Source organism: Erpetoichthys calabaricus, chromosome 17 (genome assembly GCF_900747795.2).
Source record: "Erpetoichthys calabaricus chromosome 17, fErpCal1.3, whole genome shotgun sequence".
Classification (NCBI taxonomy): Eukaryota; Metazoa; Chordata; class Cladistia; order Polypteriformes; family Polypteridae; genus Erpetoichthys; species Erpetoichthys calabaricus.
In genome coordinates this window covers 81,753,677-81,773,003 of record NC_041410.2, presented here as the reverse complement: position 1 = coordinate 81,773,003, position 19,327 = coordinate 81,753,677, and the positions used below count along the sequence as shown (strand labels likewise).

The 19,327-nt window shown below is 41.7% G+C and overlaps 1 protein-coding gene across 2 annotated transcripts in view; it reads right to left on the bottom strand.

Moving 5' to 3' along the window:
• bnip2 (BCL2 interacting protein 2) overlaps nt 1-19,327 on the bottom strand; it is a 113,449-nt gene that overhangs the window by 41,543 nt on the left and 52,579 nt on the right. For both annotated transcript variants that reach the window (XM_028822676.2, XM_028822678.2), the window contains exons 3-4: nt 4,513-4,580; nt 1,099-1,284 (exon numbers count right to left, since the gene is read on the bottom strand). In XM_028822676.2, coding sequence (XP_028678509.1) covers nt 1,099-1,284; nt 4,513-4,580 — 254 coding nt within the window. The remainder of the gene's footprint in view (nt 1-1,098; nt 1,285-4,512; nt 4,581-19,327) is intronic.

Genomic DNA, 19,327 nt, shown 5'->3' with positions numbered 1-19,327 from the left:
TTGGAAGTAAAAATGTGAGGTTTGAATGCACAATGGGAGGTCTGAAAGTCAAAATTACACCTTATGAGAAGGATTTAGGAATCGTAGTGGACTCTATACTATCAGCCAGACAGTGTTCAGAAGCTATTAAGAAGGCTAGCAGAATGTCAGGTTATATAGCGCCCTGATGTGTGGAGTACAAGTCACAGGAGGTTATTCTCCAGCTTTATAACACACTGGTAAGGCCTCATCTGGAGTACTGTGTGCAGCTTTGGTCTCCAGGCATCGATGAGGACATAGCAACACTAGAAACAGTCCAGAGCATAGCGACTAGGCTGAGTCCAGAGCTACAGAGGATGAGTTACGAGGAAAGATTAAAAGAGCTGAGCCTTTACAGTTTAAGCAAAAGAAGATTAAGAGGCGACATGACTGAAGTGTTTAAAATATTGAAGGGAATTAGTACAGTGGATCACTGTAATTTTAAAATGAGTTCATCAAGAACACGGGGACACAGTTGGAAACTTGTTAAGGGTAAATTATGCATAAACATTACGAAGTTTTTCTTTACACAGAGAACAATAGACATTTGGAAAAAGCAACCAAGTAGTGTGGTAGACAATAGGACTTTAGAGACTTTCAAAACTTGACTTTATGATATTTTGGAAGCATTAGGTAGATAGGACTGGCAAGCTTTGTTGGGCTGAATGGCCTGTTCTTGTCTATACTACCAAAACATTAAAAATCTGTCTTTGTTTTTTCTATCACTCTGTTTGTCTAATCAACTAACCCTTCTGACATCTGTAAGAGTCGGTAAGTGGAAGAGTGCTGCTTTGAAAAAGTGCAAGTGCACAGATGAATGCAAGATGATGACTTAAAACACTGATTGCCAAGCAATGTATTACAAACCTAAATAAGAAAATGAATACAAAAATTGAACATGCTGCTGTCAAATCTCTGGAAATATCTAATTTAATAATTCCAAAGCACTTTCAGTATATAAAAAAGTGCACACCCGGAGTGAGTACAGACATACAGAAGAAAGCACAGAGAGAACATTAAAACATCATTTAAGTGAAATTAATTATGTAACATCTGTAGTAAGGTAGTTTAAATAAATACCTTCCCATTCAAATTCATTGCTGTTATCCGAAGGGGTATCAATGTCATCAATGTTCAAGTCCCCACTCTCATCAAGTTCATCTGATATAAGGGATCCATCACTCCGATCCAAAGTTAGGCTGATATTTGGTGCTGTAAGCTTTTTCTTGGCTTTCTTATCACCATTAAGTTCGAAGGACTGTGCTACTAAATGTTCAAAACAAAAAACAACATACTGAACAAACTCTAGTTAGGTCCAAAATAACACCTTTGTTGATCAATGGCATTTAAACTGGGTTAAACAGTCTTACAGAAAAGTGACACTATCAGCATAAAAAGGAGACGACTTTGTCCAAAACATATCCTGAAAGTCTAAGCCTGCAGATGTAGAGCTATGACTTCTTCAGCAGAACTTGAAAGATTTTATCACTTGGTCGATCGATCGATCAATCGATCGATAGATAGATAGATAGACACACACATATATACATACATACATACAGTACAAGGGGGCTTTGCCCCTACTTGCTTCGCTCGCTCAACCCCTCTCCGGGGGCACGTGTCACGCTCTCCAACACTTCACGTCTCTGCCACTCACGTTGTGAAGGGTGAGGTTTGACGCACACTAAGGAGATGCGGACGAATCAGCTGCTGGCTTGCAGCTGCTGCTACCAAGCTGCGTGATCTGCATGTCGCGCTGTGTGCCGATCATTTAAAAGCCTGTACAGCACCTGTCCTTTTGTTTCCCGGGACGTTACAGTGTCTCCGAGAAATTGTTTGTAAGTAGAGCATGACGTGCAAGTAGTCTCGTGGGACTTCAAAGTGTCTCCCCAAGATGATCACGTCTTGATCCAAACTTTTTTTATACAATATATATATGTGTGTGTGTGTGTGTGTGTGTGAGTGTGTGTGTGTGTGTGGAAGCGAAGGTTTTGTGATACGGTTTGCATATTTGCAGCTAGTTATCCACAAAGAGAGATATTTCAAATACTTTTCAATACCTAGGCTTTCGACAACCTGCCAGGTGTCATCATTGTTTTCCTCAGATGACATTATATATATATTATATACAGTATATATATATATATTATATATATAGTATATTATATATTATATATATTCATTGCATTCGTAGTCTGAGCCCCGACCTGATTGTATGGGTGGTTACCTACCAGCTTGCAACTGAAGAGGGCACCGTGGCGGATGTTTGCCGAGGGCAGACCAACCACATACATTACCTGGTAGGTAACCACCCATACAATCAGGTCGGGACTCAGACTATGAATGCAATGAATGTAATTACTCCGGATCTACAGGCTGTCAAATAAACGAACCACACGCCGTGGTGCAGCACAAAGGGGCTTCGTCTCCGATGCTGACGTCCGATCCCCGCGAGGGAAGCAGTAGAGTGTGTACGCCTGATGAGCCCAAAATGAGGGCGAAACACGTGTCGCATACTCTTTGCATTATTTGACAGTAAACTATGCAACACACATATTATTTATATATATATATATATATATATATATATATATATATATATATATATATATATATATATATATACATACATATACACACACACACATACATACACACACACGTTCAAAACGTTTCCGCACTTTTTTTTCCCCTAAAACTCTATTTATTAAGAATTTCAAAAACAAATAACATCACTTTTCTATATAGTCATCTTCATTAGCGATTCAATTTTCCCAGTGTCATTTCCACTTTTTAATGCCCAATTACTACTCCTCCCATCTTCACCGTTTCCAACAAAAATTCAAATATAGATTACTAGATGTGTAAGCTCATTGTGTAAAAAGACCGGGGTCCTATAAACTATTGAAATTGCCAGAAAACAAAAATTGAAATGTAGAGATGTCAGGTAATTGAAAAGAACTACTCTGGGCATCTCTCTCCCAGGAGGTTTCATTTTGTCAACGTGCTCGCGCATCACTTGTGCATTAGCGGCTAAGCAACTTTATCTTTCTTCTGAGATTTTGTTTTGCTGATGTGCTTGCCTCACTTGTGTTATTAGTGGCTAAGCGAGTTTCTGTTTCCTCGGAGGTGGAGCCCTTACCCCGATTCCATCTCTCACTTCTGGGCCAGACACAGACACACACACACACACACACACTTCCATGCGTAGACGTTTATATATAATATTTGTACCTGGAAATCCATGAAGGGAGCAAATATTCACATATCATGTATGTTAAAATAGTTTTTTTATTCCTAAGCTTTTGATTCCTACTAGGAATCACCATCAGAGGAAAATGATTAGACTTACAGGAATCCAAGGCAATATATAGTAAATAAGGAGGGTATAATAGGTGGATATTTGGGGGGGTGGGAGGGGTCGTTTGGTGGATGTTAGTCATAAAGTCTTATTTATTATGTGCATGTTCTTCTTTTCAGGCATGCATATGCTGGCTTCATGTCCAAATGTCTGTTAATGGCGTTGTCACGCCACATTTCAGCCAGTTCTCTGGCACTTTTAGTATTAGCCTTGAATTTTACTGGCACTGAGTCCTATTTAAATGTGTGTCCAGTTCAACTTGTATGTGCGTAAATCAGAGACCGTGGGTCCTTCCTTTTGACTGCATTGCGATATTCCTGTATACGTGTGGTAACTGTTTTTGGTGTTTGCCCCATGTATACAGCTGGACACCCATTACACAGTATGCTATAAACCATGTTCCATGTCTCTGCTGCCGATGTCTTACTTTTAGCAATAAAAAGGACTGTGCAGAGTGTTTGTAGGCTTGTGCACTACTTTGATGCCTGCTCTGGACAGGATATGTGCTGTACCTTCTGATACCCCTGATGATAACAAAGTGTGTGCCAGGTGGGAATGGAGCGGTGATAAGACTCTGTTCAGAAGAGTTCACACCCATTGGAATACCAAGGAGACTAAAAAGAATGAAAGGTGCTGCATTTTTCAACTGTTCACATCAAACACCTTTGGGTAGCCATTCATCAGACAACCCCAGCAAACAATTGACTCCAACCTGACACACACTACAGATTTTCACCTTTACTCACTTATTATCCCTCAACAGTCTTTTTTATTTATATAAGTAAGGTAATGGATGTCTAGACTAAAACTGAGTAAGCAAAGGTTGGAATATGATACACGATCACAACTATGAACAAAAGAAATTAAGAGTTTCGACGTACTGTACCAGCATCAATGAAATTAAAAGAAGAAAAATCTGCCTTTATTCCTTTAAAGTCCATATTATAATTTTTAACCGTAACTAATGCACAGCCCCAACAAATGTATCCAAATGAGTATAACTAATCAAAGTTGAACTATTGATCCAATTTATGAATTCAAATCGTTATTACGTCTTTACAGTAGATTGATTATATCAAGTAATATACTGTAGGTGTTTACTATTAAGCAAAAAGGTAATCGAGACCACTTACCAGGCTGGTCACTACTCTCTGTGGCTGTAAAGAAGTCTCCATGTATGTCCTCTTCTTCCGGAAGCGGCCTTAGAAAGCAAACAAAATCAAGCTGGTACACCTCAAAGAGCCAAACAGTCAACATTTTAATGGTTGGTAATCATATACATGGTTTTACAAGGGAAAACCTTTGTAAAATTGCATTCCTTCATCTCTGAAACATAGCCAAACTCCGTCCCTACCTCTCCCTCTGTGATGCTGAAAAGCTGGTTCATGCCTTTGTCTTGTCCAGACTGGACTATTGTAATGCACTCCTCATCGGGATACCCAACAAGAGCCTTCAAAAGCTCCAACAAATTCAAAATAGTGCTGCAAGAATCCTGATGAGGGTGCGGAAATATGAACACATTTCACAAATCCTTCGGTCACTTCATTGGCTCCCTGTCCATCTCCGTATCGAATGCAAACTCTGTTTGTTTACTCACCAGTGTATCCATGGAAATGCTCCACAATATCTCAAGAAACTCCTTATACTACAATCTACTGCAAGAAACCTCCGTTTTGCAAATACCTACCGCCTTCGCCCCGCTGTGACCAATCTTCATACAATGGGTGACGTTGCTCCACGGCTTTGGAAGGCCCTACCAGAGAGCCTAAGAACATAGCAGATTGTGGGCTGTTTTAAAAAACAGCTAAAGACTTTTCTATTTAGGAAAGCTTATTAACAAGAATGCTATAATTGTTTTATCTCTGTTTTTATCTTGCTTTGCCTTTGTTTAAACTTTTTATGTTAAACTTTTGAGCTAATATAAAGTGCCGTATAAATAAAATGCATTATTATTATTATTATTTATTATTATTACAAATCCTAAACAGTACAAATTTAAAGAAAGAGCTGCTATGTTTTTTTTCTCTTGTTTCATATACCCATGTTACACACATACAACAGAAGCTCACAATCTTTTTGCAGACCACAGATTGTTCAAGAACTACCATACAGTATAAAATAAGGCGTTTTTAAAATCTACAATGCTACAACTGCCTGAGTCCATTAGTAACCAAAGTTCAGATATAGTAAGTAGCTTCTTAAACAGACCATTGTGGAGGCTAGGGATCGCTCTTGCCCCTTTAAGCCCAAAAGACAGACTCTCGGGACACAGGTTAAAAGTACTAAGACGACCTTTAATTTCTTTTCTTCTTTAAACTGTGCTCCTTAAGCACCACTGCCACAATAAACACAGGCAAGTAACAAGTAAATACCACACTGACCACAATTCTTTATCTCCTCCACACCTCCCAACAAGCTTTGTCCACCTCCACCCGACTCTGGCTTACTTGCTGGGTTCCCAACAGTCCTTGACCCGGAAGTGCTTCTGTTCTTCCTCCCATGTGACTTGCCAGCACTTCCGGGTCAGATGGAGAAACTGAATTTTCTTTAGCCCAGAAGTTTGTCCCCATGACTTGCTAGTACTTCCGGGGTATGGGTGAGACATGATTCCCCAGGTTCTCTTTCAGCGTTCACTGGCAGCACCTACGATACCCAACAGGGCTGTGGTATTAAACTACATGTCCCATAGTGCCCTGTGGGAATCCAGGGCACCACTTGCGTCCAGGGAAGATGCCATCTAGCGTTTTAGGGGAGGCAGTGTCCTAGAAAAGCTGCCTTCCCCCATCCTTCCATCTCAGGGGCGTCCCGGCTGGCCGTCTGTTACACTATACACCCCACCATTAAATCACTGCCACTTCCAGCTGTGCCTCCGGTCTTTCTGTTGGTGCTATCGTCTCCAAACCATACAACATAGCTGGTCTCACTACTGTTTTATAGACCTCCCCTTTCACTCTTGCAGGTACTTTAAGTTAAATTAATAACAAGCCTAACATAAACTGTGACCTTTGTGGACACACAGCTTTTGAACACAGATGCCAAAGTCTTGCTGTAGTTAAGGCTGGAAGCCATTTATTTCATCTAATCTAACCCAAATTCTGCAATAATAAAGTCACTCGTCTGTTCAGCGTTCTCAGTTTCATTACCAAAAAAAAAATCTGATATTGTAAAGTGAGCTAATATGAAATATCAAATAACCGAGAATTCTTCTCACTTTAAGTCTAATGTGTGAGGACACGTTGGTGGAATTACTAATAAGTGAAATCCCAAGTGTCGCAGGGTTGCAGCTTGAGGAGATGTGCTTTTTCATGGCAGCAGCAAAGCAGATACACAGCTGACTAAGTATTGCTCATCCACTGAAATATGGTCTTTAGATTTCTTTTAACTATAATAAACGTTTGCATATTTTCAAAATCTTCTCATTCATTTTCCTGCATACGGATATAATCTTCAACAAGCTATTGTATAATTGTTAGAAACCCAGAATCACATCATACAATCCATTTATATTTGGTTGTTGCGGAGAGCCTGAAAGAAACAGAAAAAAGAAAATATCCACTACAGAAAAAGTAGTAATGTTAGAAAGTTCATTGGGAGAGACTTTGCATGGTGGAAACAATAAATGCTTAGAGAAATTAACAAGAAAAAGTGGATGACAACCAAGTCCAGAATCTGGAGTATAGGAAGAGGGACATATAAACTGCCTACCTAGCTTGAGAGCTGTAAAGATTTGTATAATTGTACACTTCAATTGGGGGAAAGAACATAGAAAATGGCAAGAATGAAAATCTCATGTAGCTGCATCAGAGTATCACAATGGAAGGCCAACCCTAGTAAGGTCTAATGCTAAGTCTGTGATGCCAGGTCTTAAGTACTGTAGAAGCACGATGAAGATTATTTAACTACATGTTGAAATAGTACAGACGTGATTGGTTATTGTTTGGTATAAGCATATGTGAACAGAACATTTAAAAATTTCTAGATACATCTGAGGTACAATATTAGTCAAGTTAATTATTATTTGTATGTAACACAATGAAATTCTTATTTGAATGTCGTTGGACCACTTGATAAACATACATTACAAAAAATAAAATTATACATAGCTTGCAACATATATAAAGTACAGAGGTACATTACTTGGATTCTTATAATTAGTTGTTCAGAAACTATAGACTGTAGGTGGTGCCATACAGCCCCAACCACCAGACACAACTTAGTCAAACACAAGGGTAAAATAAAATAAATGTTTATTTTATAATCTCATCTTACCACAATAAAACACAATATAAATGAAGGAACAAGAACATCCATCTCCTTCCACTACATCCTCTGTGACCCTCATTCACCTCCTCCAGATTCTGGCTCTGAGGTAGCTGAGGAGCCCTCTTTTATGACAGACATTGGAGGACTTCTGGTGCTAAGACACTGCCTAAAGAAAGTACTTCTGGGTCATACAGAAGTTTCCCATAATAATGATATCCAGTTTTTACAGAGCAACCAACTCACTCACAGACCCCCAATGGGGTTTCCATTCCACTCTACAATTCCCAGGAAACCCTGCAAGTGTCTAAACCGGGATCATATCAGAGGAGCACTGCCAGCTCTAGCATTTGAGGATGTACAGCTCATAAAATCCCTTCATCCCTCATCCAATCCTTATTAATTCCTTCCATCTGGGATCAGGGTTGGCAGACATCCCGATTTGAGTGGGACTATCCCGAGTTCAATAGACAAATTAAGAGTCCCGCATTGCCTCAAAAATTTCAATCAGGTCAGGCAGGTCTGGCTGGGGAGCATACCCTGGTACAGCACGTTGCCACACCCACCACAAGACAAAACAGCTCTGGATCCTGGTCAGCGACCCCCCACGCAGACGCGTGATCAAGTCTCAACCCCCCAGAAATGACCCTCTATCTTCTACAGCCAGTTGTTACGAGGGCGTCCCCTTGGCCTGTCCAGCTACTCAGGTTCTCAACAGTGAGGATCCTGGGAGCCCAATCACTCTCAGGGAATCGCGCCACATGGCCGTAGTACTGTAACTGACTTTCCCTAGAAAAATGTATGAATAAAAAAACTTATTTAATTAATTTTTTATATGGAATATCTAATCTAGTTAAAGAGGCTCACTAAATTTTTGTAGACAGATTGGCATAGCAAAATTTATGAATAAAATTTGTAACTGTCAGCTGAATCAGAGTGTTTGAAATTTAGCGTGTTCATGTACATTGTGTGCTCGTGTCGTCGTATGTGTAATTCATTTTGAATTCTATATATGTACTTTTTAACATATACAGTAGAATCTCGCTTATCCGACATAAACGGGCCAGCAGAACGTTGGATGAGCGAAAATGTCGGATAATGGGAGGTGTTAAGAAAAAGCCTATTAAATGTCAAACTATGTTATAATTTTACACATTACGAACCTAATACGTAATGTTTTCAGTTCACGAACGTCTCTGAACACGTACAAATCGGGTTATGACCAAAAAGTTCGCCAAACTTTTGCATCTGTTGAAGACCACACACTCGGTATACGAACAAGCCAGTTTCCCTTTCGGTTTGTGCGTGCCGATGATTTCCGCACATATTCAGTCTCTCCCTGTGCAGCAAGAGAGAGAGAGAGCGGGAGAGAGAGAGACACAGACAGACACACACGCATGCAAGAAAGAGACACACGCACACACATGCGCGAGAGAGACACATGCGCAAGAGAAAGAGAGACACACGCACACACATGCGCGAGAGACATACACGCAAGAGAAATACATGCGCGAGAGAAAGAGAGACACACGCACACGCATGTGAGAGAAAGAGAGACATACACACACGGGAGAGAGACACAGGCGCGCACACATGCGCGAGCGAGAGAGACACAGACGCGCGCACACACGTGAGCGAGAGAGACACAGGCACGCGCGCACACACAAGCGAGCGAGAGACACAGGCACGCGCGCACACACGCCAGAGAGGGCAGGCCACATAATCCACTGTAATCATGTTTTACAACAAAACAACAGAAAAATTTAACTGAAAAAATGAACTAGGCAACAAAAATAGGCTATGCTCATGCTCTTAACTTGCAGTTCTTGTTGCCGATTGATGCGTTTTTTTTTTTTTTTTGCAGTGGGACGTCAGATAATACAGAATGTTGGATAAGCGAAGGTCGAATAAGCGAGACTGTACTGTATGTATATCTTTAGATTATACATGTTTATACTGCATATCTATAATTATAATTTAATTAAAATGAACTATTTTTTGGTCTTCCTTAGTTCCTTAAAATCTTTTTTTTTTTGGTTGCTCAAAATGGTGGCAGTCCTTACCTGTGATTTTGGATATCTGGCCACCCTGTCTGATATAGACATTTGTGATCCTCCTGGCGGGGTTATGCCTCCCTTCTTGTTGTCCTTCCATTTCAGCCTCCCGGCCAGGTAGCAAATTTTCATCAGTCCCACTCGGGATGCCATTCCATCCACCCCAACACTTACACAACCTTCTGACTTGTGGATAGAAACTGTCCCTGAATTTTCTGGTGAGAGTGCCAACAGCTCTGCACCATCGGCTATATTGGAGGAATGAGAAATGAGACTGTGTGGAATGGCCGAGGTCTTTAATTATCCTATTTGCTTTTCTAATGCTGAGCGTTGTATAAGTCCTGAACAGAAGACAGTTAGGTGCAGGTTATTTTTTTGTGCCATTTTCACCACCCACTGCAGTACTTTAAGTTTTTGAGCCACGCAGGTGCCATGCCAGGATGTTATGCTGCCAGTGACGATGGACACAACTGTGCACCTGTAAAAGTATGTGACAACAGATGGACACATGCAAACTACCCTTAGATATCTGATGAGGTAGAGGCATTAGTGGTCCTTTTTGACAAGAGATGAAATGTGTTGTGACAAACTTTACTGTAGTTTCTCAGCTATGGTCACTCAGTAATTCCTGGGGAGGGCAAAGTTTATAAAAGATAACATTCCCAAGACTGAGATCTTAATACTTTTTCATGTTGGTGCATTCAGAAGAAGACCAATTTTTGTTCCTTCTGCTGCTGTGTGTCTTTAAAGAAATTGCATCTCATAAACCTATTGTGGCTGGCGGACGGCCGGGTCCCATGACCGGCCGGGACGCCCATTCGACATATGTTCCAGGGGATAAACAATGGACTGCTCAATACCTCCCCCGGGAAGCTTGGTGGCAGCCTCCCTGGCTGATGGTGGTGCCTCAGCTTCCCGCAGGGCTCCATGGGAGATGGAGTTCTCCACAGCCCTGTTGGGATCTGAGGTGGCCGCCAGGGGGCGCTGCATGGGTCCCTGAGCCTGGCTGGAAGAGTCTTCAGCCCCACCAGGAAGTGCAACCAGAAACAGGTGATCAAGCAACTGGAGCACTTCCAGGTGGGCTTTAAAACGGGCCAGAAACCACCACTCAGTGGCCAGAATCGGGAGAAGGACGAAGCTAGGTGGGAGGAGTGGTGGTGCCAGAGAGGAGTGTGTTTTTGTGCTATTTTGGACTGTGTTGTGCCTGCGGGGTTCACGGAGAAGATGTACCCCACAGGTGAAAAAAATAAAAGTCTTTGTTTGTGTTTTTACACGTGCCTCCGGGTGAGTCTGTGTCGGGTCGGGCACAATATATCACCTTATTACACTATATAACTGTTTCCAAAGACATATACATTAATAATGAACATGTACAGGTTCAGGTCATATTAGGGTTCTTGTATTAAGTCATTATTTCAGACTGAGGATCTGACATAACACTGGGATGGGCACTTCATAGCCCAGAGGCCACATACGGCCCACAGTGTTATTCAACATGGCCCATGCATCAATATCTAGATTATTATTTTAGTTTAGTTTAATAGCAGTCATTGACAGGTGTCTTTAACGGTAATTTATTATTACCATCGATAAGCATGACTAGCCAGGTGAATTCACAAATGAAAGCATTTCAGCATAAACTTACACTTTTTGGATTTTCACCTGAACACCTGAATGTGACGTGCTCCCCCAAAGAACCTAAGAGATAGCAAAATTCTACAGAAGCAATTCTAAGTCTGCCACCAAGATTTCCTTGCAATGTCGCCTGTGACAGATCTATCATCAGGGCACCTTGGGTGAGTACCCAGGGGCCTATGACAACAAGGGGCCTTTGTTTACCAACCCACCCCAAAACATTGAGCGAGCCTCCATTCACCCAAATGACCAAGGAGGATAACCCGATGACACGATCGAGTCTCTGTGCATCAAACACAATGCTGTGCAGAATTAAACGGCCGGGTGTCTGCATGCTGTATTATCGAAAGTAAGATCAACTCTCTGTTAAGGAGGTAAGTCACCAAGAGGTCTGAGGGGTTGTAGCGGGGCCAAACAGCGCTTTTTATTTATATGTAAGCATGTCCTTTTGAGTGATTGTTAAAAGTGAAAAACAACACTGGGTGCACCGATTCCTGTTAGTAAATTGGGGTTGGTGCCTTTAAACAGGTTTGCACTGATGTGGAGGGGCTTGTGGGAAAAGAAGGATGTGGCGGGACCTTTTGATTGTGCCATTTTCCAATCAACATCATCCGAATCAGCTCCTAAACAATTCAGTTACTGGACATTCGTAGCGGAGAAGGACGGTGCTTGCCCACCGGATTTAAAGACGACGGTGGGTTCCTTATCCTCCTAATCCAGTTCATTGATGCTCTTAGAGAAGAGGTGTGCCTCTGAAGATTATTCTTCTGGGCTCCGGTGGTAGGACAGTATTTCACTATCCATGTTCCGGGAAGCAGTTTATTGAAAAGGAGCTTTCCTCACTTCTTTCCATCATTTAACCATAGTTTCCATTTTCAGAATCACTTCCATCACTTACAGCAAGGATTTTTTTCAGGACTGTAAATATTATCACTGGAGGGTTTTTTTTTTTTTGTGGAGTTTGTTTAGTACTTTTTGTGTTTGTAAGTAGTTATGCTAGCAAATAAGGAACATTTTATATATTTGTGTGTTTAATCTTTATGGGCATTTTCCTGGGTGTTGTTAATATCCGGGTGGCAGGGTGGAAATACGGTAGGACTTAGGTGTTGGCCCGATTCTATCCGTCCCTCATTTTAAAAGTGTAGGTATCAGCAAGAGTGAAAGGAAGGTCTACAGGACGGTAGTGAGACCAGTTATGTTATATGGGTTGGAGACGATGGCACTCACCAAAAAGCAGGAGACAGAGCTGGAGGTAGCAGAGTTAAAGATGCTAAGATTTGCACTGGTTGTGACGAGGATGGACAGTTGGGAGACAGTCAGAGAGGCGAGATTGCGTTGGTTTGGACATGTGCAGAGGGGAGATGCTGGGTGTATTGGGAGAAGGATGCTAAGGATAGAGCTGCCAGGGAAGAGGAAAAGAGGAAGGCCTAAGAGATGGTTTATGGCTGTGGTGAGAGAGGACATGCAGGTGATGGTGTGACAAAGCAGGATGACGAGAACAGAAAGATATGGACGAAGATGATCTGCTGTGGCAACCCCTAATGGGAGCAGCCAAAAGAAGAAGAAGAAGAGGCTTCCTTGATACATAAATCTGGTGGCAAACTCCGCGCTCTCTAGAAATCAGGGGTGCGCTACAGGGTTATTAATCAAGGAGTGAATGTAGCCTCAGACAGCAATACTCACTAATTATCTTGCCATTGTCAGTGAGCAGCCTCCACAGCTACAGCCTGAACTGTGAAAACGTTAGCTGGACATTCTTCTTCCACACAAAGCACAATGACTGTGGAATTTCATTTTGGAAACAACTACCCAAGTTGTGTTTCCCTCTTATCTTGGATTTTTGCAGTATTCAAGGCTAGCACATTTGACAGCTAATCTGTGACAGCAACTTCTACACAATGAAGGCCATCAAATCAACAGACAGAAACACACTGAGAAGTTAAACTCCTCTAGCTCATGCATGGTGACTGGACAAATATTGACGATGACACTGAATCTTAATGTTTGTCAGGAGAGGAGACCAAACTTTCTCATTAAGAAGCTGAACTAACTTTAGGTGAGGCTGAATGTTGAGAAGATGAAGTTTGAAGAATGCCAAGCATTAGGGCTGCACCATGAAACGGAAACAGAATTTTGTTAAGTGTTTCTAAATCTTTGCAACTTAATCTAATCTTCTTCTTACTGGTAAGAACAAGATTGCTTGTCAGTCAATTAAAATAATTGCATTAGAAAAGTTTTCTGCGGTGGGCTGGCGCCCTGCCCGGGGTTTGTTCCCTGCCTTGCACCATGTGCTGGCTGAGATTGGCTCCAGCAGACCCCCGTGACCTTGAAGTTCGGATATAGCGGGTTGGATAATGAATGGATGGATGGATAGAAAAGTTTTGGAAATACAAACTTCGTAAGAATCAGACTGCACGACTTCTCAAGGGTTTAGTTAACTATAATGGAAAAACCAACCTTGGAGGTTCCCTATGTAAGAGTGCAGATCCACAGAGGTTCTGACGGGGAAGTGGAAAATTCATTGGCTCTCACCACCACCAAAGGCTGCCTATCCCTATAATGGGTAAGGGTCACATGGGGGGCAAGCAGTATAGTGTACTGGTTAAGGCTTTGGACTGTAAACCCTGAGGTTGGGGGTTCAAATCGTGCTACTGACACTGAGTGACCCTGAGCAAGTCACTTGACCCTCTTGTGCTCCAATTGGAAAACCAGAAGAGAAATGTAACCAACTGTATCATAAATGTCATAAGCTGCCTTGGATAAAAGGCGCCAGTCAAATAAGTAAATGTAAGGTAATGGATCTTGAAAATGAGACCTGTGCGGGACTCTAGATGTGAAAAGTTTTTTTGTTTTTTTTTATTTATATAAACACATTTCAAGGTCACAGGGGTCCAGTGTCTATGCAGGCAGCACATGGTGGGAATCAATTTTGGAAGGGGTATCGGACGATCTCAAACCACACCCTAAAACAGCCACAACGCATGTTAGTGTCTTCGTGACCCCCCCCCCCCAGCGAATCGAGCATGATCATCAGAGCCTTAGGCCAGGGGTCCCCCTTGGTAAAAATCACGCATGATAGTCAAGAGTTGGAGGAAGGGTGTCTTCATTGGTAAATCGAGGGTTTGGGTGCAAACCAGCGGCAATATAAATAATAGCAACTCACGACCCACCGATGGCAGGTCACAACCCACTATTGGTTAAAAAACACTGAGCTAGAATACTATATATATATATATATATATATATATATATATATAAATAAAGGGACTCTGTTGGTGTGGTGCAACACTTCTAACCACAGTGCGTCTTTTCCTAGAATTGCTATATTATCAAAAACATAACCAAATGCACAAACAGCACTGGGAGAGTTCTGTGGGATTCTGAGCTTTCCAGCGTGCTTGTTCTTTAATAATACTATGGGGCTCCGCCCCCTGCTCACTTTGCTCACCCACCCCCGGGTTTGGTTTACCAGATATACAATTTAAAGAGATTGTTATTTTCATGGGAATTGTTACATATGCATTATTTTCACTTTTACTTTAAAACTTTTGTAAAAGCAGTACTGTACTGTCCTTTATTTCCGGCCCCGGGCGTGGTTAAATCACTTTCTCGCAGGACGTATAACGCTGCTCGCGTTGTGAAGGGGGGCAGCTGAATGCATACTAAGGAGAAGCAGTTGGATCATCTGCTGGCTTGTTGTTGCTGCTGCTGGCGAGCTGCGTATTCTGCTTGTCATGCTGCTTGTCGATCATTTAAAAGCCTGTACAGCAGCTGTCCTTTTGCCACTTTGCGTCTCTGCTGCTCGCATTGTGAAGGTGAGAGGGTGTTTTGAACACATGCTAAGGAGATGCTGTCAGATCATTTGCTGGCTTGCTGCTGCTGGTGAGCTGTGTGTTCTGCTTCTCGTCGTTTTAAGAGCTGTGAGCACATGAAGCGTGTCTGCCAAAAGCATTCCAACAACTGCTTGGTTAGATGTCCGTGAACTTGTTTTAAATGTTGTCTCACTGCCTTGTCTCGCGTGACGTTAAAGTGTCTCTCGTGGGACGTCAGATCACGTCTCGTCTCCCTAGTCCCCCTTCCAAGATTTTTTTTTTTTTTTTATAATAGAGAGACAATAAATATATATTTTTGCAGTTGTAGACCCAATATAAGGAGAGGTACTATAGTTGAAAAATGTGTCTGACTCAGGCATGTTAAATACAGGAAAGGTTGAAAGTGTTTCTGTTAAGTTTACTTTTGTTTTTACAATGCTGACTCTTTACTTATTCACATGAAATTGTACATTTCTATTCATGGGGTGTATTATCAATACAGAAGAAATGAACTCACACAAGCACCTATGAAATACTGGCCAACAAATTGTTATAATTTGGATGAACTGATAGAAGGAAACTAGACGAAAGAGTTTTAAAATAAAGTGTTTGTTTCCTCACATATTATGCATACTAAGTCCACTTTCGTAGCTCTACTCCTTGCAGACGATGCCAGCAAGTACACACAAGTGCCATGCTTTTTAAAGCTCTTTATCTGCACTGCAGTGTTACTAGTTGCTGACCTCATGCACCAGGCAAAAAAAAGAAAATGTTTCTATTCTTGAGATGGGGTTTTCTTCTCTTGCACTTAGACATATGCAGTGTCACATGGCCTTAAACTAAAACTAGTCGATCTAAAAAACAAATCAGCACGGGCGTGTGCATGCATACAAGTATGCCCTGCAATGTGCTAGCATTCCTATTCTGGGCTGGTGTATTGGGGAGAGAACAATATTATTTTCCTAACTAAGAGTCATAGTATTTAATTTGTGTGGATATTAGGATTATTATTGAATTATTTAGAGAAGATGCAGCTTGAATAAGAGAATAAGATGCAAAAGCTAACATTGTTTTTTTAAACAAGACTTCAGCAGGCAGGGGACCTTTTGAACGTAAGGTAGCACAAGACAAGGATTTATATGATGATTTTCAAGAGAGATAGAACACCAGGATGCATGCAAATAAGACTGAAGAATACTGGGAGGTATGCAAATGTAAAAGCAAATGCTAAAAAGTGTTATTGCTACAAGACTGTATACATATAAGCTCACCAGTGTGTATACTGTATGCTTGTAAGAAGAAATGAAATAGGTTCTTGGGACCTTGCTAGTAAAATAAAATAAAATAAAAATATTCATATACACATATCTATATATAATCTATATCTATATTGTGAAGGATTGCCGGCCATATATTCCGGCCAACACCTCCAAGCCGCCGGATGCAGCTCTACCTGCAACATAGGGATGCTCCGAGTTCTAGCAGGGCATCATGGACTATGGAGTTTTAATACACAGCCCTGCTGGATAACGTTGGGGCCGCCAGGAGTCGCTGCAGGGAGGCTCACAGAGTGCTACGTGCCATATAACCCGGAAGTGCGTCATAAACACATGACCAGAAGGAACGACGTGCTTCCGGGGTGAAGAAGTGGAGTTTTTATATGACCTGGAAGTGTTCCTAGTCACGTGGACAGAGAGGACAAAACACTTCCAGGTCAAGGACTACAAAAGGACTATGGGAAATCCCAGACGTCGAGCTGAGCTGGGTGGAAGGGTGGCAACACGTCTGGGAGAGGAGGATTGGTTATATAGTGTATTGATGATTGATTGTATGAGTAGTGTGGAGTGGAGGGTGCTTTGTGCACATTATTATAAAATAAATAATAATTGGATTTTTACCCAGTGTTTGGAGTGGTACCTGAGGGTTCAAGAGGTCGATAGGGGCCTCAACTGCGACAATATCAATATCTATATATACATATATCTATATCTATATATATATATATATATATATCTATATCATAAATCTATATATATATATCTATCAGTACTGTGCAAAAGTTTTAGGCAGGTGTGAAAAAATGCTGTAAACAAAGAATGCTTTCAGAAATATAAATAATGATTGTTTATTGTTATCAATTTACAAAATGCAAAGTGAGCGAACAAAAGAAAAATCTAAATCAAATCAATATTTGGTGTTCCTACCTTTTGCCTTCAAACCAGCATCAATTCTTATAGGTCCACTTGCACAAAGTCAGGGATTTTGTAGGATTCTAGTCAGGTGTTTGATCAACCAATTCTACCAAACAGGTGCTAATGATCATCAATGTCACACGTAGGTTGAAACACAGTCATTAACTGAAACAGAAACAGCTGTGTAGGAGGCTTAAAACTGGGTGAGGAACAGCCAAACTCTGCTACCAAGGTGAGGTTGTGGAAGACAGTTTCATGTCATGGCAAGATTGAGCACAGCAACAAGACACAAGGTAGTTCTACTGTATCAGCAAGGTCTCTCCCAGACAAAGATTTCAAAGCAGACTGGGGTTTCAAGATGTGCTGTTCAAGCTCTTTTGAAGAAGCACAAAGAAACGGGCAACGTTGAGAATCGTAGACTCAGTGGTCGGCCAAGGAAACTTAGTGCAGCAGATGAAAGACACATCAAGCTTATTACCCTTCGAAATCAGAAGATGTCCAGCAGTGCTATCAGCTCAGAACTGGCAGAAACCAGTGGGACCCAGGTACACCCATCTACTGCCCGGAGAAGTCTGGCCAGAAGTGGTCTTCATGAAAGAGTTGCAGCCAAAAAGCCACACTTCCGACGTGGAAACAAGGCCAAGCGACTCAAGTATGCATGAAAACATAGGAACTGGGGTGCAGAAAAATGGCAGCAGGTGCTCTGGGCTGCTGAGTCAAAATTTGAAATATTTGGCTGTAGCAGAAGGCAGTTTGTTCGTCGAAGGGCTGGAGAGTGGTACAATAATGAGTGTCTGCAGGCAACAGTGAAGCATGGTAGAGGTTCCTTGAACGTTTGAGGCTGCATTTCCGCAAATGGAGTTGGAGATTTGGTCAGGATTAATGGTGTTGTCAATGCTGAGAAATGCAGGCAGATACTTATCCATCATGCAATACCATCAGGGAGGCGTATGATTGGCCCCAAATTTATTCTGCAGCAGGACAACGACCCCAAACATACAGCCAAAGTCATTAAGAACTATCTTCAGCGTAAAGAAGAACAAGAAGTCCTGGAAGTGATGGTATGGCCCCCACAGAGCCCTGATCTCAACATCATCGAGTGTGTCTGGGATTACATGAAGAGACAGAAGGATGTGAGGATGCCTACATCCACAGAAGATCTGTGGTTAGTTCTCCACGATGTTTGGAACAACCTACCAGCCGAGTTCCTTCAAAAACTGTGTGCAAGTGTACCTAGAAGAACTGATGCTGTTTTGAAGGCAAAAGGTGGTCACACCAAATATTGATTTGATTTAGATTTCTCTTTTGTTCATTCACTGCATTTTGTTGATTGATGAAAATAAATGATTAACACTTCCATTTTTGAAAGCATTCTTTGTTTACAGCATTTTTTCACACCTGCCTAAAACTTTTGCACAGTACTGTATGTATTGTATAGTTTTACTGTCAAATAAAGCAAAGAGTATGTGACACAGTGCCCTCTTTCAGTTGCGAGAAGCAGATCATGGAATGTTGCATAGTTTTACTGTCAGATGTTTGCTTATGGCAGACCAACCACAAGCGTTACCTGGTAGGTAACAACCCACACAATTCAGGTCATCGAGACTCAGACTACAAATGCAATGAATGTATTTACTCCGGACCTACAGGCTATCAAATAAACGAACCACACAGCGTGGCACAGCATAAAGGGGCTTCGTCTCTGACGCTGACGTCCGAGGTTCGATTCCCCGTGAGGGAAGCAGTAGAGTGTGTACACCTGATGAGCCCAAATGAGGGCGAAACACATGTTGCGTACTCTTTGCTTTATTTGACAGTAAAACTATGCAACATTCCATGATCTGCTTCTCGTAACTGAATGAGGGCACCGAGGCAGATGTTTGCCAAATGGCAGACCAACCACAAGCGTTACCTGGTAGGTTACCACCCAGACAATTCAGGTCGTCAAGACTCAGACTACGAATGCAATGAAAATATTATATATACATATATTAT